The 20590-nt window shown below is 36.5% G+C and overlaps 1 protein-coding gene across 1 annotated transcript in view; it reads left to right on the forward strand.

The window, feature by feature from the left end:
• LURAP1L (leucine rich adaptor protein 1 like) overlaps positions 1–10659 on the forward strand; it is a 28302-nt gene extending 17643 nt beyond the window's left edge. Inside the window, exon 2 of the mRNA XM_064438314.1 lies at positions 4968–10659. Within this exon, the coding sequence (XP_064294384.1) occupies positions 4968–5342 (375 nt within the window). The 3' untranslated portion in view covers positions 5343–10659. The remainder of the gene's footprint in view (positions 1–4967) is intronic.
• The last annotated feature ends 9931 nt before the right edge of the window (positions 10660–20590 follow it).

Genomic DNA, 20590 nt, shown 5'->3' on the forward strand with positions numbered 1-20590 from the left:
ATGGCATTCATTTTTCCATGGATAGCTGGGTAACCATAAAGCCGTTTATCCTGAACGGCACAGGAAATAGAAAAAATTGAATGGGAAAGTGGAAGGCTCTGTCTGACACACCCTAGAAAAAGGAAAACAGCAGTAGCATTAATACTCCTAAACCGTAGTGTCATAAACTCCTGTTTGGCATGGAAGGGTTCTACTGGTTTGAAATTCTGTTTGTAAAAAGGGCAGTAAAATTGGTTATGGCAGTGTTTAACAGCAGATGGAATTGGCCCCAGTGCCCTTTTCGTCTACCCTCCTCACAGGCTAATTCTTTTCTGCAAGACTACTCATGCACTGAATGTCTGAGCAGCTTTCAGTGGGGCACCATATTTTGCTACTGTTTCCATCCACTTCCATTTGTTGTGGAATATCTGTCCAAAATTATAATACAGAAATTTAGAAACACATATTCCATAGTAGCCAACCCTAGATCAGCGAGTCCTGCTCAAGATCCTGTGCAGAGCAGAGCTTCTGAGCTGTGTGACTTAAATAGCTCCCTGAATCCATTAGCCTGTAAGTTTAAGATTTGTGTCTTGTAGTGACTTATTTCACTGTGTTCTGGCTAAAAGATTTGTCTTAAAGGAAATACCTTGTTTCTTTGAAAACTTTGTTCAAGCTCACTCATTTCCTTTCCTTTCACTAGTGGGCTCTTTACAGCACACAACATAAAGGTGTTGAGGAAAAAATGAAACTAAAAATAAACTTAGGAGTATATTTTCTTCAGACCACATTTTGCGGTTACCAATAATATCCCTGCAGACTTCCTGTAGTTAAAAGAAGAAACAGCAGCAGCATGTAACCCCAGGAATCTTAAAGAAGGTAATATGCAGAACGAAATTAGACTTGCAGAAAGCTTTGACAGATTAAAAGGATATATTGAACAGAGTTTTTAGCTTTGTCATTTTTGGAGGGGAAGGGGACCCACTATGTTTGGAGTCGATTGGAAGCTATGTCTGTAGAACATGCAGCAGGAAAACACAAGTCCATTCTGTCCATAGTCCAAATGCAAGTGCAACTTTTATCCAAAAGCAAAGTGACCAGGCTTGGGACAGCTAATGGGCTTTTTTGAGTGACTGCCAGGAAGCAATAATTGTCTTTGTTAACAACCCTGGTCATTAAGAGTTTTATTCTAAAACCAATAACCTAGTCAAGTCCTTTTTTGAAAACACTGTACATCTAAAAATAACATGAATATTTGTATATGTGTATACATATATGTATACATATCTCCATATGTTTGTGTATACGTAAATTCTCTTGAATAAATTATGAAAACGTTGCATATGTTGTTATTGAAGACTGTAAGCAAGTCTAGTTGTGTAAGGATGAAATATGTTGTTAGAACAACCAGTATGAGAGGGAGGGAGGCACAGACAGGTGCTTAGGCCAGTTATCCCTTACAGACTGGAGACCTGTTTGTGTCTGAATGCTAATCTGTTCTGTCCACCTATGATACCAGACTGCATTACTTGAAAGATGCTCACTGTCACACTAATTTCATTATTTTCTATTGCCATGACTAGTCATCTGATTTTAAACATTTATAATCCTCCTGGGCATCTGCGTTTTTGTGATCATACAAATTAAGCAAAAAGATATAAAAGCTAGCCTGTAACCAGAATTTCATTTTTGGTCTCTTGTCACAATTTATTTCCTGAACACCACAAGCTTGTGCTGAGGACTGATACATACTCACACACACCTTCCCTATGGTGGTGCTGTGCTATACCTTTAACTCAAAGAGCAGCTGAAGAAAGTGTTCCGAAATATCTATCTTAGCTATGATACTCTGTTAAGATTATTTCTGACATGCACTTGTTACTGTGCATAAAGGATGGAGCTGTCAAACACAATGAGATTTTATTGTGTTTAGTCCCTCTGGTTGAACCATCGTGGAACTGACTTCTTTACTCCAACAGTTACATGAGTTGCAGCTACACAAGTGAATATGAAATAATGTCATTGTGTCTCAGCTAAAGCAGATAGAGGCAAGAAGTGTCGTAGTCACATTTTTGTGTTATCAAGCATATGATGAAGTAAACCATATTAAAGAAAGATGACACTTGGTGGACTACTTTTTAATGTTTGCTTTAAGAAAAGCACACTCTTGATATGGGAGCCTTGGGGTGACATGGTAGCTTGGAGGAGCAGGTCTCAAGTGCACAGGAATGCAAAGAATCACTCCCATAAGTCTGTTTCACAGAAATGCTGAAGCTCTGGGTGTATTTAGAGAAAAAAAATATTTCCTGTGAACTGAATCTGAAATATATGAGATGTCTACTTTATCTAAAAGTGACTGTTTCATTAGAGGCATATTGGTGCTAGCTCTGTTAAACATTTCCTTAATCAGCCTTTTGGGAAATTTGCTGTCTCCAAACTTGCTTATATTCAGCAAGTTGCTCAATTCTGTAGTTGCATTTGAGTAGTTGGGTAATTTGCTGCTTTCGTGACAGCCTAGTTGCTGAGCAAATGTTTTATGTTGATTTATGGGTAAGAGTAGAGGAACTGGCTTGAGCAGGAGGGCTAAGAAATGGTCAATCTATTTTCAGAACCTCACATCTGAAGCCATGATAGATGGGTTTGAACTATTGTTCAAATTGTGAATGGTAAAGCTATTTTGCTCAGTATCAGGTTAGCTATGTTAAATCCTGTGATATTGGATTGAGAATAATTCAGAAGTTGTTCTGATGGCTGGTTAAGGAGTCTGGGGATGCATTTGAGAGTTTCATAGACAGCATGTTTCTAGCAAAGCTTGAACTACCTTTGTGTAGGGTTGACCCTGGCCAGTAACTAAGCACCCACCAGCTGCTCACTCGTTTCCCTTTCCCCCTCCATTAGGATGGGGGAGAGAACTGGAAAAACAAAAGTGAGGAAAACTCATGATTTGTAGCAGGGACAGTTTAGTAAGCAAAGGAAAAAAAGAAAAAAAAAAACAAGTGATGCAAAGTCAGTCACTTGCTGTCTGCTACCAGTAGACTGATGCTCAGCCAGTCCCCAAGCAACAGCTACACTGAGAAGACCAAACCCATGGGTTTTATTGTTGAGCATGTTGTTCTATGGCAGGGAGTATCCCTTTGGTCAGTTCTGGTTAACTGTCCCAGCTCTGTTCTCTCCAAACATCTTTCCCAGCCCCAGCCTACTTGCTGAGGATGCAGAGTGAAAAACAGAAAAGGCCTTTATGTTGTGCAGTCGCTGTTCAGCAACAGCTGAAACACTGGTATGCTATCAGCACTGTTTTAGTCACAGATGCAGAACACAGCACCATTCTGGCTGCTGTGGAGCATCCCAGCCAAAGCCAGTACGATCTTCTGCAGTATCTAACAGAATAAAAATAAAGTAACTGATTGAACAGCTGTACCAGGTCAGTGTAATTTAGTGTATTGAGAAGATGGTATCTGAGTATGGAAAGGATCATGTCCAGATTGTACTCTTGGAAAAACAAGATACTGTCTTTGCATCCTGAGAATACCGATTCTATTCCAGTCTGTTGTGGATGAACGATATAGGTGCCATATTTCTGTATAACAACTGTGGACTTGGAGAATAGCATAAAATGTCTGTTTTCTGCCATAATATATCTTACGTGTTTTCTTGCTTATTTCTCGAGTGAGTGGAGACATTCAAGTTTTCTATATGCTGTATTGTCTTTTTTGAGTTAATGATCTGAAAGTTAAGCTGTTAGTGCCCTGTGGAAGAAAAGCATATATGTGTATATATCAGACACATATTTTTGTAGAGAAGTACATTCAAATTATATACCAGGGAAAGTATCTTCCAAATCCATGTATTAAAGCAGTCACGTATCTGCATGTAGTATGCTCGATTAGTACTGTTAAAGTATGTAAGAACGTAATAAAATATGACACAAATTACATGCCGGACATGGTATTTCTATGAATTAATCTGAAATGACTGGCATCTTTTTTCCAGTGGTTTTAAGGATGCATGCCCTGTGTTGGCACTATGGCAGAAGTTCATTTGGGCAGAGGTCTTACTCTGGAAGTAATGAGACTGGAAGTGTGTTTGTTGTGTTTTCAAACATTTAGTTGTGCTGAGGTGCTGTTGGAAAGGGCTGGACAGTTGATTAGGTCACTAATAAGCATTATCTTCTCACAGTATGGACGGAAGCGGCTTCTGGCCCACCACACTTGACATTATAGTCAAACCCAGAATCATCTTCAGTTTGTCAGACTACCTTTTCAGTATTTTTACTTGTTTTGTGGGACAAATAGGAGGTCACACAGATTTTTTTTTTGCCAACACTTGTGATATTTCAGTTTAAAAGAAAGAAGCATCAAATAAAACCCTTACCTTTATGTGTCATCTCATGGTAAATTTGAAATTTACAGTTTCTATAAGTTCAGTATTTCAACTCTCAGACATCTGTACAGCAGCTTGCAACATAAACTCAGATATAATGTGAATAAAAGTTAAAAGTCCACACGCCTTTTTCCAAATGATCCCTATCTGAAAATTCTTCAGGTTACCTAAGTAGCCATAATAAAGACAATTTGGGGTGAATGCATAGCTGCCTGGATCTGCTAAGTAGCTTAGAGTAATTGGAAATGGAAATGGGTTTGTGTCTCGCTTCTCTGAATAATGAAAAGCTATCCCCAAGAGTTTTCATAGCAGCTGTGCTTCTCATCTAAATAGCATTGTACTCCTGTGTGTGCAAGTCTTGTCATTGACTAGCACTCCTGTTAATGGACTGCTTATGTAGCTTGATCAGGTTCCCACTTGAACTTCACTGGAAGTATTAGTATAGCAATATTTGGGGTTTTTAACTAATTATTTAAATAGATTTGTCCTAGATGTGAAAGGTGGAATTTTTTTTGTGTAGTTTTTTTAACCCATTCATCACCTCCAGCCTGCTTTCTAGAGTTTGATCTTGAAGAAAATGAGTAATTTTTCTAATCACTTTTGCCTTGTAGGTTACTCTCCGAGCCACTGATGTGAAGCTTATGCGCCAGCTACTCATCATCAATGAAAGTATTGAATCAATCAAGTGGATGATTGAAGAGAAGGGCATTGCCAGCAGAGGTAGCAGTTTGAGTGGCAGCCTGTGCAGCTTGCTGGAAAGTCAGGAGACATCCCTCCATGGCAGCTGTAACAGTTTACAAGACTGTAGTGACGGACTGGATGGAATATCGGTGGGGAGTTATTTGGACACCTTAGTGGATGATGTCCCTGGCCACCAAACTCCTTCAGATATGGACCAGTTCAGTGATTCTTCTATTATGGATGACTCACAGCCTCTGCATAAACATCCCAAAATTGATTCTGATGAGTACTACTGTTTTGGTTAATAAAAAAAAGTTCCAGTGGGACACAAATGCACTTGTACTTATCCTTTTTCTTTGCTGCTATGTTATTTCATGTGCAAACCCGCCAAACTTCTCTTGAAAGGAAAACATAATATGATACTTTTATTCCACTTCATAACTCTTCTGTTGCTTCTAATCCATGTTCTCCGTGGTGGGTTGGGCTTTCCTCCTCCTCACCTTTTCTTTTTCTTAATTTATTGTTGTAATTTTTTTTTTGTTTTTTTTTTTTCTTTTTACAATGCTGTATTTACAGGCCTTTAAAAGTGGTGAAGGAAAAGCTTTATCTTTAAAATGAGACATCAGGGAATGAGAGAAACAATTTTGTACTTGTTAGCAATAAAATATCTTCTGATAAATATATGTTGTGATAAATTTTCTTGACTACCAGGTCTGGCCTTTCCAAAGACATTGTTCTTATTGAGCCTTAAATCTGAAACTTGAAAATACCTCTACAAAATAATTTTCCTCTTGTAAGCAATGATATTTGATTCTGTTAAGCTGTCTCCACTTGGAATATAAAGTAAACTAAACTTTTCTGTGTGGGATTTCTTTCTTTCTTGAATGTTTTCATCCTTCTTGTCTAATTATTATTTTAAATTCTGGGCTTCATTGGTGTCTTGCAATGATGCATCTAAATACTGGAAGGTCTGCGTAAGACTATATTTCATTTTTGTGCTTCATACCTTTAATTTTCATTGAACCTGCTGTTGTGTAAGCACAGTCTGTATCTGTAAAAAAATGAAAAAGGCATCCCACATTAAAAATACCCAATTATAGTAGTTTGGATACGGAGCCTAAAATTCTCAGCAGAGTTATTTTAAAAATGTAATTAAAGTCCTGACAATTTTTACTCTGAAATTTTGAGGGATTTAGTGGGCACTGGTGAAACATTTTACAGGAGACAACATGCTAGAAGACATGTCCTGGTTTGCTTTTGTATTCTCACCCTCATCCTTAACAAGTATACTTCGTTTTTACCAAATATTATTACTAAGAGAAAGTGTTGCCCTGCTGTCTTTTTGTTTCCTGTTTTAAAAATAAGAGTTTGCTTTAACCTTTTCATGCCTACTGGTACAGCTGAGAGCTATGGCTAATCATTTATATTAGAAGCACCTGAGAAGAAAAACAGAAACAAACTGTGTGGAAAGTCTGGCTTTGAGGCTCCCCTAGCCCATGCTTTTGTCCAGAAAATTAGGAAACAGTTTCGTCTTGTAATTTCTTCAAATCATAAAAAAATGAGATTTTATCCTTCTACAGTAAAGAAAAAATAAGAATGAAAGAAATAGAATCCAACTGGACATTTTAACAGATTAAAGAACATCTATTTCTAGTTTACAGACAGTGAAAGAGATGTTGATGCTTACACATCATCTAAAAGTGTCCTTTCTTGCCATGTCTGAATTACCACTGCCAGTAAATCATGAAATACCATCACTGAAGAAACTAATCTTTGCCAAGTGTAACACAGGCTCCCTATTTAAAGTATCTTTTACACATTCTGAAGGAATAAAGCTAGTATATGCAGCAGTCAGCGTATGTTGGTTTGGTTCATTTTGAGACAAAGTTATAGTCCAATAAGTTTCTGCTCTTCCAAGCCATGTTTCCATGGACCTGTCTTGTCCAGCCTCGATCAACATAAAATTTGGAGGAAAGATAAAAACTCAAGAAACTGAAAGTGACAATTTGTGCATTGTGGTTAGCTCCATTACTTCTCAGTAGACTAGACATCTGTGTCCCTCAAAATTAAAGAGCAAGATACGTATATTTTGCTTCAGATATCATGATTTATTGAAATAGAATGAGTGAAGAAATGTGTCATTACCAAGAACGAGTATTCTTAGTTGAACTTCTGAGATCAACCAGGGCATTGCAGATGGTTTGAAGGAAAACAGGCAAGGCCGCAAATGACAATGCTGTGCTGATTTAATATTTTTAGGCTTTTTAATTCCTTCTCCAATGTATGACTGCTGGATATAGTTTGAAAAAAAAGTTTGAAGAAAAAAATCTCAGAAAAATTATTTCTTAATGTACCATTAAATAGAATATCAACTGTGAATTCAAAATAGGTTTTATTACTTTAAATTATTTGAATCTAGGGAACAGAACTAACTCCCTGGTGTAAAACTGTTACTCTCTTGGAAGTTTTCCTACCTTTATTGCTTGGCATGGAAGTTAAACATCAGGATGTATACTCCCTCTGAATGTAACGAATGTGCAATATATACTGCCTTTTCTTCTCCAAATGAGATTTTGGGCAGTAGGCCAAGAGGCACATAAAATTTTTCTACTATGAAGGAAATTCAAAAATATCCTTAGCGTACCTTCTCAAATATCCCCTTGAGTTATGCTGAAATTACTTCAAGGAAAATACATGCTGTAGCTGTCACCCACCCACTCACAGCTGTAATACTGGATAAAAAGTATTTACATCAGTGATAGATTTATCATATTAGGATTAAAAAGTTCATTTAAATGGGAATCAAAGCTGGCAGAAAAAAAACCCTGCTACTAGAAGTGGTGAAATGAAAACTGTATGTGATTAGAAGCTTTTATTCCTGTATGTCTCTTGACTGCAGATGGAGAAAGAGTATAAATGACAAAATAGCAAGGCTGGGAGACTTAGAAGGAAACAAGAATTTCCAGGTGTTGTGTTTCTCATATCCTGGAACACGAAGACCTTGGGTTTTATTTTTGAAGCATAAAAATTTCAAAGGTTTAGATTTCAAAGGCTTAGAATCCTTAATTGCATTAATAGGTCTTCATAGCCAAAATATAGTCATTTACTCTGAGTTACCATTTAAGACAGACCATGAAATTTTATTATCTCCTAAAATGAATCCAATAACTTAAAACTGAACTATAACCCCACTATTCAGACAATGGAAAATGTTCAATGCTCCTTAAAGAAACATTCCCATTGAGTAATCAGTTTTGCTTTTAAACAGTTTACATATTTCTTCCAGCTTCCTCTTGACTTGGTTGACCTTGGTCTTGCAAAATCTTTGTCCAGTAAAAAAGGGATCTGGATGCCCTCTTCTAGCATTTTGCAGAGGTGGGTTCTTTTTACCCTTGTGTTTCTTTGTAATTTTTTTTTCTGATTTGCAGAACTAAAAACTAATTGAGAAGTATGGGGCAGAGTATCTGAAAGCACTTTACAAAGCTGTGTCTGTTTCAAATGGATAAAAGCAACAGAATTAAAAAAAAAAAGTGGAAGAATAGTAAACATAATTCATTTATTCTCTGTCATTTTCTATCATTTTGGTTCTTCTGTCACTTTGCTTGCTTCCAGGCATGACAAACAGTTTCAAGACAATTTGTGAAATCACAGACAACAAGCAACACCCAGTCCATTCTTATTTCCACTCTGCAGAAGTTTTGTCTTTGAAAGACATTCCACTATGTAAGCTGTGTAATTCAGAACAATAAGGGACAGTCAAAAAAAGATTCACTATGCTTTCTGTTTTAAAATAACTCTTTCTTGCTAATAATAGGAAATATCTAGTAAATGGATATGCTCTGGTTCACAAACAACCTATTGAAGGAGGGGGGCAGGGGGAAAGCTCAAACTTTCACATCTGAAAACTGGTTCTTTAAAGATTCTGCCAAGGCAGTCTAGCTGTGAAGTTTTCTTGCACTTTCAAAGAGCAATTAAAATTCTTTGAAATCTCTCTGCCAGCTGCTGGGTCTAGTACTGATCTCAAGGTTGCATGGCTGTTTGTGTCTCCACAAACTATGAGAGGATGAAGAAATAAGCAGGAGCTCTTGGATCCATCAGTATTGTAAATATTGTAATAGGACACTGAAGACAGAACAGAACCTCTGCCTTTGGAAGGCACACTACTATTGTCCTGCAAATTGCAACAGGATGATAAAAAAAAAGGCAAAAATCTCCTGTATCTTGTTAAAATTAACCCTAACTTTTGAAGGGACTGATAAAATGCTGGAGGTACCGTCAGAATGTCTGAAAGTTTGAAGTTTCAAAAATATTTTTCTGCATTTCCCTTTGAAAAAGAGAACTGTTTAGCCAAGGTGGGTGAAGTGCAGTCTGAAATAATGTCTGGTTACACCATGTAGCTGCATCTCATATAACCCCATATAATCCACTGAGAAACTGTGGGGTTTTTGTTTAGTAATCTTAAGCAGTTACTAAGCTGTCTAAAAAGCCTGTGCTAGTATTTTCATGTTGCCAACACTTCTTCTGAACCAAGCCTAAAAGATTGTCTTTGATATAAAGAATTAACATATATCCAATAAACATGAGATCAGTAGAAAGCATCCATCACCTTACAGCAAAGGAGGCTTTGTTTCATTTTAAATGTGCTCTGTTACAGCAAGTTTGTCTTTCTCAGAATAGCTATGAATTTACTATAGAAACAGTATAGAGCATCATGCCCTGAAGCAAATAGAAGATTTTCCCTTACATAAATTAAAAAGACATTAATGCTGCCTGCACTTGACCTTTCTGTTGGCCAGAGAATAAATTTCCCTAGGAAGTATATCTAAAGTGAAAATAAAACAATTTTTTCTTTTTTTCCCCCATGGAATTTTCTATGCTATGGCATAACAGTAATAAGATAAACAATCTTCATGAAGTCTTTTTAAAAGCATGCTCTTCCAGCAAACATGTCTGGTCTCCAGGACTGACATTTCCCTGTAGTCTTGCTTGGTTTTGTTGGCTCAGTCACAAAATAAACATGTTTGAAAAGATATTCTTTTAGTTACTGATAGAGGACTACATGATACAAATGCCTGAGAATAAATATCAGTAACATGGTTTATCATTCTTTCCAAAATTGGCTGCAGAAACTATTTTGGTATTCCTGAGCAATTTTTTATTTTTTACCCCATTTTTGTCTGACATAGAGAGGAAGCAGCACATTGAGCCCAAAGGTCTGAACTAATGCTTTTACCTGTGGACCGTAGAGCACACTTATCCTCAGTGCAAACTTGTCAGCACTGCTGGGTCCAAAATTCTATAGCTAACAGCTACAACATTATGATACATTAATACCCTTTCATATGATCACTGTATTCATCATCTTCTGGAAACCTATGAGACCACTGAAAACTTTATAACTTAGAAAGGATACTGTGTTGGTTTTGTAGAGGAAAATATTGTCAGAACAGTGTAACTTTTGGTCTGTGAGTTATAAACTCAAAGGACAAAGTACAAAATAAAATTAATCTTTTGTGTTAGGTATATCTTATAGTAGACTGTGTTTCTCGTCAATGTTGTTGGAGACTTTCTCTTCAATGCTTGTTACACCACTTGAAAATAAAAAGCAGTTCAGTTTTTTCAGATGGCATTATGTGAGGTTTTGTCACAATTGTTCAAAGTTGTTGTAAAAGCAAACAGTTGTAGTCCCTTATTTAAAAGAATGCACTAAAATACTGAGTTAAAAAACAGATTTTAAGGTTTAGAATTTTTAATTTTAAGCTATCTATTGTTGGGCAATATGGTTATCACTACTAATTTCATTTTAAAGAAAAAAAATATAATTTTTGACTCTCAAGTTCTTTATTATTGGCATCCGAAGTCAAATTCTAAGAGCTAACACTACAGAAAGAGAAAAACAAATGCAATATGTGAAAGTACTTGTAGAAAATTAATTGGTTAATTTTTTTGCTCAAGTTTTACTTTCAGAAAGGTTCCCATAACTTTACCGGATGAGTGTTTAAACAATAGCATATGACTTATCAGGCAAATCAGAATTAAGCAATACAGCATAAAGTAGTACTTGGAATAAAGTGATTGTGCTGCCTTTCTAGAAAAGAAAAAAAAAAAAAAGAAAAAAAAAAACCCAACACATTTCTCTAGGAAGGGAAGGAAGAGAGACAATAACAGAGTAGTTATCAATGCACCCAGTCCTGTGTGCATCCCAATGATAGTGGATCTCCATATGTTAAGGACGGATCTGATCTATGACCAAACTTGCAGCCTAAATGTTTTCCACACAGAAGACAAACCTGAATGCCTCCTCTGTATTTTCCATTGCAAACCATTTTCTGAACTCTACCAAAAAGTGTTTGTTAAACCAAGGAAAAAAAGAAAAATTACAAGCCCAGTATTTGGTAGCTTCCTAGATTGATCGTTGTAGTCCTAAACTACACTGGTTTCCGGGAGACTGCTCAGACATTTGAAGACAAAGTGCTACAGTTGTCTTAAAGTAGTACATTAATATAAAAAAACTATTTAACAGGAGTATTTGGTATTTATTTTTTCCCTATCCATTTTTTGAGAGCAATATCTTACTCATAGCTGGTACTGTTTTTTCTAAAAGGCAGGTTTTTCCTATGAACATGAGAAAACTCTCCCAATATTTATATATTTTGTAATCAAATTCTTTAGGCAAAGTTATTAACTGCCCAGTTAATATCACAAATGATTAAATTAGCCTATTCACCTTTTGTGCATCTCTGATAGTTTTGATTGCTCAGAAGATCATCTCTTTCCCTCAGCAATAGAGAACCCTTTGTTTCCTGACAACTGGCTATCACACGGTTTGCACAGTCAAGTAATCCTAAAAATATTTTGATGATGGGGGAGGAGAAGGGTAATTAAAATGCTCTTCACTTTTTGCACAGAGAGACTGTGTTTGGAACAGTGACATAATCCTTAGGACAAATATGGCTTTTATTGTGCCACTCCACCTCCCCATTGCCTAAAGTAATGTAAATATTTGCTTCAGCCCATGAAGCTACCCAAAGTCATTGCTGGGTCACTTTTTTTCTGGTATTCAACATGCTGATATCAGCACAGAGATTTCCAAAATGAGTCATAGTGCTGTATGGGAAGCTACCAACTTGTTTTAAATGTCACATAGAACAGATTGCTTATTCAGAATACCGTCATCAGGAAAGGTAGCATTGAGAAAAGCTTTAGATAGTAATTATATTTTTAAAAAATTAATGTAAGCCTAGGAATTTCAGTCTTATCATTCCACTTGTCATACTGTAGCTTAAATTACTTTGGCAACTGAAGAAAGCTGAAGGGTGAGTTTCAGGTTGCAACAGGGAAACTGATTTATTGACGACCCTTTATGTGGAAGCATAAGTAAAAGGGAAATGTTATTTGGTAATGTTAATCACCAGAAGTGTTATGAAAATGGTGTCATGGCACTTTTTTGTCTGAAATTAATTCAAATGCAGACTATAACCTTGGATTTACTTAAGGGCAATATATTTTCTTAAGAGAGAGAGAGAGGACATAACCTCTCCAGGGAGTCATTTCTTGGTGAGCTGGGACACACACAAGGGAGTGAGTAAATCCAGAGAGAATAATTTGCGTAAACAAAGTAGGCTACTGATCCTTGTGAAGTGTACACTAGCAGTGGTCCTGGAAACCAATTAAAATCTGAATGGATTTCCTGAGATGAACCTTACAAAGGAAAGGGAATTTGGTACAGTATTTATGGAAATATCCTTCTGGGTAAAGGTTTGATGGCTATAGGGTTTGGAACTTGGGTTGAGGGTTTTTTTGTTCTATTATTGTTGTTCTTTGGTTGGGTTTTTTCCTTACTGAATGGTAAAGTAAAAACCTTACATTCCTATTAATCTACAGTTTAGGAAATCAAATAACTTCCCTTTTTATGCCTGTATTTTCAAGTTCTTGGCTATCAGAGACAATAAGAGGAGCTCGTCAAAAATTTCAGATGAGAAAGGCACTCACTGGATAATGCTAATCTCTACCACCATGACTGGAGTTGGACTTTGTCAAAAAGCTGACATTTCTGTACCTTTAAATAAGCATACATTAAATAATTTAATCTATATTTGAATTGCCTCAGTAGAAAATCAACTTGAAGCAGATTTGCTGAGGAAGTCATTATCGTACCAAGGTTTCCTTACATTTCTGCATAATGTGAATTCTTTACATTTTTTAGGTGTCTCTGCCATAATATAATAAATTGTAGAGCTTTTTTTCTCATTCCTTTTGTCATTTGGGCCAAGAGAATTCTAGCAAGGCTATTAAGCTTTTTAGTTTCACAAAGATGTAAGAATCATTTAGGAAGACAGAGAAATTAATTGTGTTTTTTCTCAAAGAGTTAGAAAATTGTACAGGACTCACAAGGCAACATCCATATCCTCAGATCCTGTACCATGGCAATTAGGGCAATAAAAAGTATAAGTTTAGTTTACCCCACATTTCTAAGTGGATGTTAATCTTGATATAATGACAGGAATATTTAAAGCCTGAATTGCCAGTTTTGCTATGTCATCCGGCTGATGAGCCATTGACAATGTAAACATGATGTATTGCCATGGTTTAAGACTAAGTGGCATATGATCTAGCCTGGGAAACACTTTCTGTGAGTCATCCAAGGAATAGCTGATTTGTGCTGCCAAACCCAAACTGATTCTTAAGCTTTTATACAGATGAATGAATATTAATCAGATAGGACCTGGGGTGGCATCTGGAAGGTACAGTACACAGAAGACTGTACCATTACAGTCTGTCATGAACAATGTTCAATTCATTCAGTTTATTAATGCTCTGTTTCCCCTTCAGGCAAATCATTTCACCAATGTGTGATAAGAAAGGGCTTCAGTCAGACACTTTTGACAGAAGCCATGTTCTCAGATATAAACTCACGGCTTGCTTTGCTGTGTTTTGTCACAACCACACCTGGAAAAGGAACACACATTTCCATCAGTGCCAGATTATTTGATGCAAAACTGCAGAGGTTATTAGCCTTAATATAATTCATATAATAATATTTATATAGTAATATTCAGGCTGTTTAGTGAGAAAGATTAGGAGTCAGAGAGAGGGGGAAAAGGATTATAACACATCCAATAACAAAAGATGGTGGTGTCATGTAGGTTCCAGACGGTGGTCAAGAACCAATAGCACCAAGAAGGCTCAGCCACGAAAGACAGAAACCAGCAAAAGCACTGCATCTTATTTGTCTAGTCTGTCTCCTTTCCACCATTGCAGATCTCATGGGTAGGTACATTTGTAGGGCAATCACAAGGCATCATTCCTTTCACTGGCTGTTTCTACACATACAGGGGACAATTTCATGAACTCCTTACAGTGTTAAAGCTTGCTTGCCTTTCTATCTCTTGTGCCAAACCACTTTTCTTTTTCACCTTGGGAAAAGCCTAGAAGAAACCCTAACATGTACCTCTTAGCAGTCAGGGAAGGTATCCTGGCACAGAGAGAACTGCCCACCACACAACCCACCTTCCCTTCTCAAAACTGCACTGCGTGCTTTGCCAGCTGCTGATTTGTGTTAACCAGTAGAGTAAACAGAGCTTTATTCACCAAAAAGTAGTGGTGAAGGGACAAAGTCTATAGGTTTGTTAACTCCTTAATTCAGCAACAGTTGATATTCTGTTTATGTTTCTGCAGCTTGTAGGCATCCAATAAAAAATAGGGCTTTATTGTGTCAAAACATCACAACAACAGGTAAGAAAGTTCAGGGTTTGCCATGATGAAATTAAAAAAAAAAAAAAAAGAATGATCTATGTTTTTGATATGGAGCAATAAGGTACAAAGGTTTGTCACTTCTCCCTGATAATGAGGGAAGTTCAAAGTACAGTTTGGAATGAAGCCCAGAGTACCTGAAGTCACATAACTTTATCAAGGACTACCTTTTCTTATTGATAAAATACTCTTCTCTGCTGTAGGTATTTCATTTTCTAACATGGATTATGACTTTCATCCTCTAAGGGAAAAAACTGATGTACTGTGTAAATCGTCATGTTTTCTAAGTATTTTATCCTTCATGTGTAGAATATGGAGGATTTTTTAGATGAAAAAGTCATAGTCATTTCTTGGACTGTTAGCCTCATTTTGGATATTAGGCAGGTTTTTGATCCTTGTACAGGCTCATTGTCCTTTTGGTGCTTAGAATTATTTCAAATGAATCGTTCATGTATATTTTGGAGCATCTTGTTTTCATAACATTAAAGCACGGACATAGGTTTCTCTCTTTTGTTGCTCTATTTGAAGTTAGATAAGAATAATAATACCATCTTCCCTTTCAGCTTCAATTTCTTTACAGCTGAAAATGCTCATTATTGACAGTGATAGGGGAATTCCTTCAAACTTCTGGAATAATGCTGTTGAGAAATGTTGGCCTTTTTGAAGAACAACCAACATGAATAACATTTTGCAAATCTTGCAAATCAATCAGCACTTGTTCTTTTATTTCGTTTTAGAAGTATTTCCCAGGAGGAGGATTTGCTACAGTAATAAGCTCTCTCATTAAGATTCAAATATGAGAAAATCAAGTCCAGAAAAAAATTGCCTCTCTTGACAGGAAAGGTGAAGTGGAAAGAGGTTACTTGATGCCCCAGCATAATCTTCTTAAAGAACAAGGCAAAGGACTATTTTATCTGTTTTAACTACTTGCCCCTAGCTATCCTGGCTGTTCAATAGGGTGGAGAAACTTACCTTTTCATGGGAAAGCTCTGACAGACTTCCCAAACAAACATTACAAAGCTGATTCATAATCAGTCTCTGGCAAACCAGTTTCCTACTACCGTTCTGCAAGCGTAGGCGTCCATTTCAGAAAGATACTTAAGTATGTGGTTAACTTCAAGTAAGTGAGTAATCTCATTGACTTCAATGGGACTATTCATGTCCTTAAATGACTGGCTGAATCAGGAGCTAAGTCTTTCTGGTTATCCCTTCAGCCTGCACAGAGCCAACTCTGTGCAGACACAGAATCTTTCCAAATGAAACTTTGCCAAACGGTCTTCTCTTGGTATTCACAGTTGATTGTTCTCACTGCCCCTGAAATGCCTCTGTAATCATCACTTTACTAGCTCAACTTTCAGTTGTTTCCTCCTTAATTTTTACAGAGATCATAATTTAGCAATATTCTCTGATAATGCTATCATTAAAATTGTGGCTATATCAGGGTTCTGTCAAAAAGTACAGGGTTTATTATTCAGAGTATTAGTTGGTTTTCTTTTTTAAGAGACAGTACTTGTTTTAAGGGGTGTGATAATCTAGGTCAACTTTTCAGTCAGTCTTTCTGAAAAAATGGAGAGTATCCATCAGGCCAGGAGTAGGGGAAAACACTAACCATTCAGCAACAGCTAAATCAGTACTAATTTATGTTATGGCACCTGCTTAAGATGTTTAAAATTTGTGATTTTTTGTAAGCTTGCCAGATATCTTCTAATTAGGCCATGAAAAAGTGATCTTTAATGGCTTTCTTTTTTTTTTTTTTAAAGAATAGGGGAGGCTGTTTCATGATTCTGAATATAAGACTGCACTTCTCAGTTCTTTCACTGAAGAGCAGTCCTGCACATTGCTAATATGTACCTCTGTGAATTGTGTGCTAATATACTGTAGTGTTGTGCCTGAAGACATTGGATGTGTTATTAAAATCCAGAAAAGTGAAAGTGGAAGAAGGAAGGTTAAATCTATTTGTATTTCTCTAACTGCTCTGTATGGATACCGTTGCTAGGTCCCTGTTATATTTTTACTGATATCCTCATTCCATGAATTGTCAACTGGCAGTGACATAGACCAGACTATAGACAAAGACTTTTTTTTTTTCCTAATGCTTTTTTACTTCTGGTGTTCTGTTGTTGTCTGTCTACCCAAAACAAACAACAAAAGCCTCTTTTATTTTCTCCTAAAGAGTCATGGGAGAAAGAGCTAAAGAGCTTATGAAGTCGTGAGACTATCATAGACAAAGGGAGAGAAATGCAGCAGAAGGTATTCTTCTAGTTAAGGATATAAAAGAGAAGCAGTATCACTTTGGAAGACTAAGGGTCTTGTGATCAAGAAGTTCAGACATGTTATTGAATTTTTCGTACAGTGTGTCTGGAGCTGGTTATGGATTAACAAAAGGAGATTCCTTTTTTCTCTTAAAAAGAAATGAAAAGTTAAATGTGTCCTAGCTGTCTTCATGCTTTCTCACAGACCCCATAAGCAGAAAAAAGGTAGACTTGGTATTTCTAGGGTTGATGAAGTAAAAATGTACAGAAATAGCTGGCATTTAAAATCAAAATATGAGAAAAAGATCTTAGCATGAACTGCATCCTTCAGAAATGATTGTGGACTAGCCCTCTTTCTGTCAAAGGCTACACACTTGCTCGTATTTATTCATCAAAATAATCCAGAGGACTTTGATAGAATGACTTATGTATGACAATAAATGGCACACAGTATACCAAAACTTGGTCCCTTACACTGTGACCAGTGAAATTTGTTGTTTTCTATCTGTGTGCTATCTTCTCCTCACACTTGTGTGTTGCAACCTTTAGAAATCATAGACCTGGTAAGGGAAATCAAAGCTGAATCTGAGAACTTGAGCACCTAGTTAGTGTAAATCCAGAAGGTGTTGGTAGACTTGGAGCTGCCAGCCTCCTTACAAAAGAGGAAGGAGACCCAAACCCTCATTCTACAGATCAAATCAATTTCTGTTATGCATTTCTTTTTTATTTTAAATAGAAAACTGTCTTGCAAGGAAAGTACCAGCCATTTAATCCTAATTTCTTTAATATAATTCACATTTTAAATAAAAAGGAAATCCATGCTTACCAGAATCTGCATCTATTTTGTTTTCAGTGGAAATGCAAGACTGTTTTGGGAATGCTCATTTGATTCACTGTGAAGCTCAAGGACATTCAGACAAATGGTTGGCTGGATCACATTTAATGGATTATACCAAACAGAATGCAAGAACCGAGAAACCTGTATAATAGGCTGTGGAATTAAATAAGTATTGGCTAGTGCATAAGGAATCGATGGCTGTTGAAAAAAGAATTACTACAGTAGATTGCATCCCCCGGGTATAAACATATAAACACATGCAAGTATTTGAGCTTTTGAAGCTTTGTTCCATTTAGACACTGGAGCCCAACAATAGAAAAAAACCTTGGAATTATTATCTGATCTGATTATTGCTTTCACTGAGAGGAAGAAAGAGTACAGGGACAATTATTCTTGTCAAAATCTGATAATATCTTTATGGCAAAAAATAAAGATGGCATAAATCCTTTCAGAATTGTCTAAATGTTTACAAGGGCCTGATCTAGTCTGACAAGAGCTGGAATGTCTGAAGTCACATTAGGACAAAAACATCAAGTTGTACTCACTTCAGCCTGAAAAGCTACAAGCTAAAATGGCTTTGCAGAATTCTATGCTGATTACACAGGAAAGGCTTCCAGATCATTGTGGAAGAACACAGAAATATTTTGGGCCAGCATCTCACAGACATGTAGGACTAAATCATAAACAGTATTGGTGTAGACAGACAAAACACAATTTGCTTGGCCAAAAAAGTGCAAACAGAACTATTATTCCCTCTTCTCAAAAAATCTGGCATAGCAGCATCCTTGACATTTTTGTATACCTTTTTGGAGATATTTATATATGGGAGGTTCATATTTATGTTTTCCCTATGGAAAGTATGTAGCCTGGTTCTTTCAAAAGAGTATGCAGCTACAGTAAATTATTTTTCAATGTGAATCTCTTATAAGGATGATTGACTCCCTCCGTCAAGAGAAATAGATGAGTATTGATGTTCTTTCCAATATTATGAGATACAGTTTAACTATTTCTATTTAATTCAGAGTGAATTTGAATAAGATGTCCTAAAATAAAGCTTAGAATTGTATTGTCTAAAAGTCAGCAAATAAATCCACATTTAGGAATGCAAAGAAGTGGTCCTGCTTCCCAAAGCACTGAGCAGCAATGTGAAACTGCATGCTTATCACAGTTACACTCTCTACCCAGCAGAAAGTATTGCCAACATCTTAGTAGAAATGTACCAACACCTTAATTCTCTTTGTCTGGAAATGTGTAGCAAGTGCACAAATGAAGTCCACATAGTGAAGTCCTTGGATTCTATACAGCAGGCAAAAATGCCTGTTTTTCCCAGTTAGCTTGAAGATTTCGGCTTGATTGTGTTCATTAGGAGTCCTACCAATATGATTCTAGCTACTTACTTAACTCTGGCTAGTTGCATGACTCATACCAGATCGAAGATCTTTCCACTAAGAAAGATTAATTTTACCAGCCCTAAGTCCCTAGTGGTGAAGCTAAATTCAGAATGCCATTAACTTCATATTAATCAATTAACTGTGCACATGACTGAACAGCTTCATTAATGATTTAACTCCATCAAATTCAAAATTGACTTGGAGTTTATGAACATCAGTTAAGCTGTGGATATGTCTTGGATAAATGGATTTGCACAGGAAGTGTTTACAGCCTAAATGAGTTCTATGGTAGAGATCTGTTTTTGCTTCCTGGCTTGTTTTATAGTTGTCTTTGCTGAGCAATGCTAACTTTGCCACATTAAAGCTATTTATAAATCCAGACCTTATTCATTTAACAGTTTAGGTGGATCTGAAAAGAGGACTGGAAATCTGAAGAAAGTTCATTTTGACTTTTTGTGAACATACTGTTTCAAGTTTCCAAGCCAGCCTTAGAAAAAATACCAAAACCCCATCTTCCAAATGAATAGGAAGGAAGTTCCTCCAACAGACCTTTTCTTCATGAAGCCCATTATTCAGCATCCCATTCAGATGTGAAAATCCCAATTCAGATCCATTCTACCCGATTTCAATTCCTTTGCCTCTAGATACTTCCCTGTTGATTGTCATGGTTTATAGGTTAAACCCATCCCCTGGAAACTGACATCTGTGTTTCGGTCCTGCTTTCAATAAATATATGTGTATCTTGTACACAATGAAACCACATTATCAGCTGAAACTGAAAGACATACAGAATATCGCCTCACCTGCTTCTAAGGGCATTCTTCTGTGAAACAGCTAACTTTTGTCCTAATATCTTCTCTAAACAAAACTGAAAGGGAAGTAAAATTAAAGCATGATTTCAAGCTAAAAATAAAATGTTTAATTTGACCTAATACAATTTTTTTTTTTTTCTGTTTGACCTCTATACTAAGACATCAATTTTTGAAAGGGATTTGAAGTAAGATGAAAGAGGTCATCTGGAAGACAACGTAGAATGTTTTTTCAAGCATATGAAAAATATCTATATCTATGAAAATAGATATAGAGCCAAATCTTATATGCATCCTAGTTATCTTCTTCCGTGATAGTAACAGTCCTGAAGTGTTTGAAGAATGCAATCATAACCCCTCCTAGTAACTGTTTAGCCAAGCCAACGTATATATTTCATTTGAGCTTTCCCCATAAATTAATCCTTACAACCACATGTTTATTTCTGTTGCTTTCTCTGAACTCCCTCCAGCCTGGCTGGAATTTTTTGGCACAGAGGTGCTTGTAACCAT

Source organism: Phalacrocorax carbo, chromosome Z (genome assembly GCF_963921805.1).
Source record: "Phalacrocorax carbo chromosome Z, bPhaCar2.1, whole genome shotgun sequence".
Lineage (NCBI taxonomy): Eukaryota > Metazoa > Chordata > Aves > Suliformes > Phalacrocoracidae > Phalacrocorax > Phalacrocorax carbo.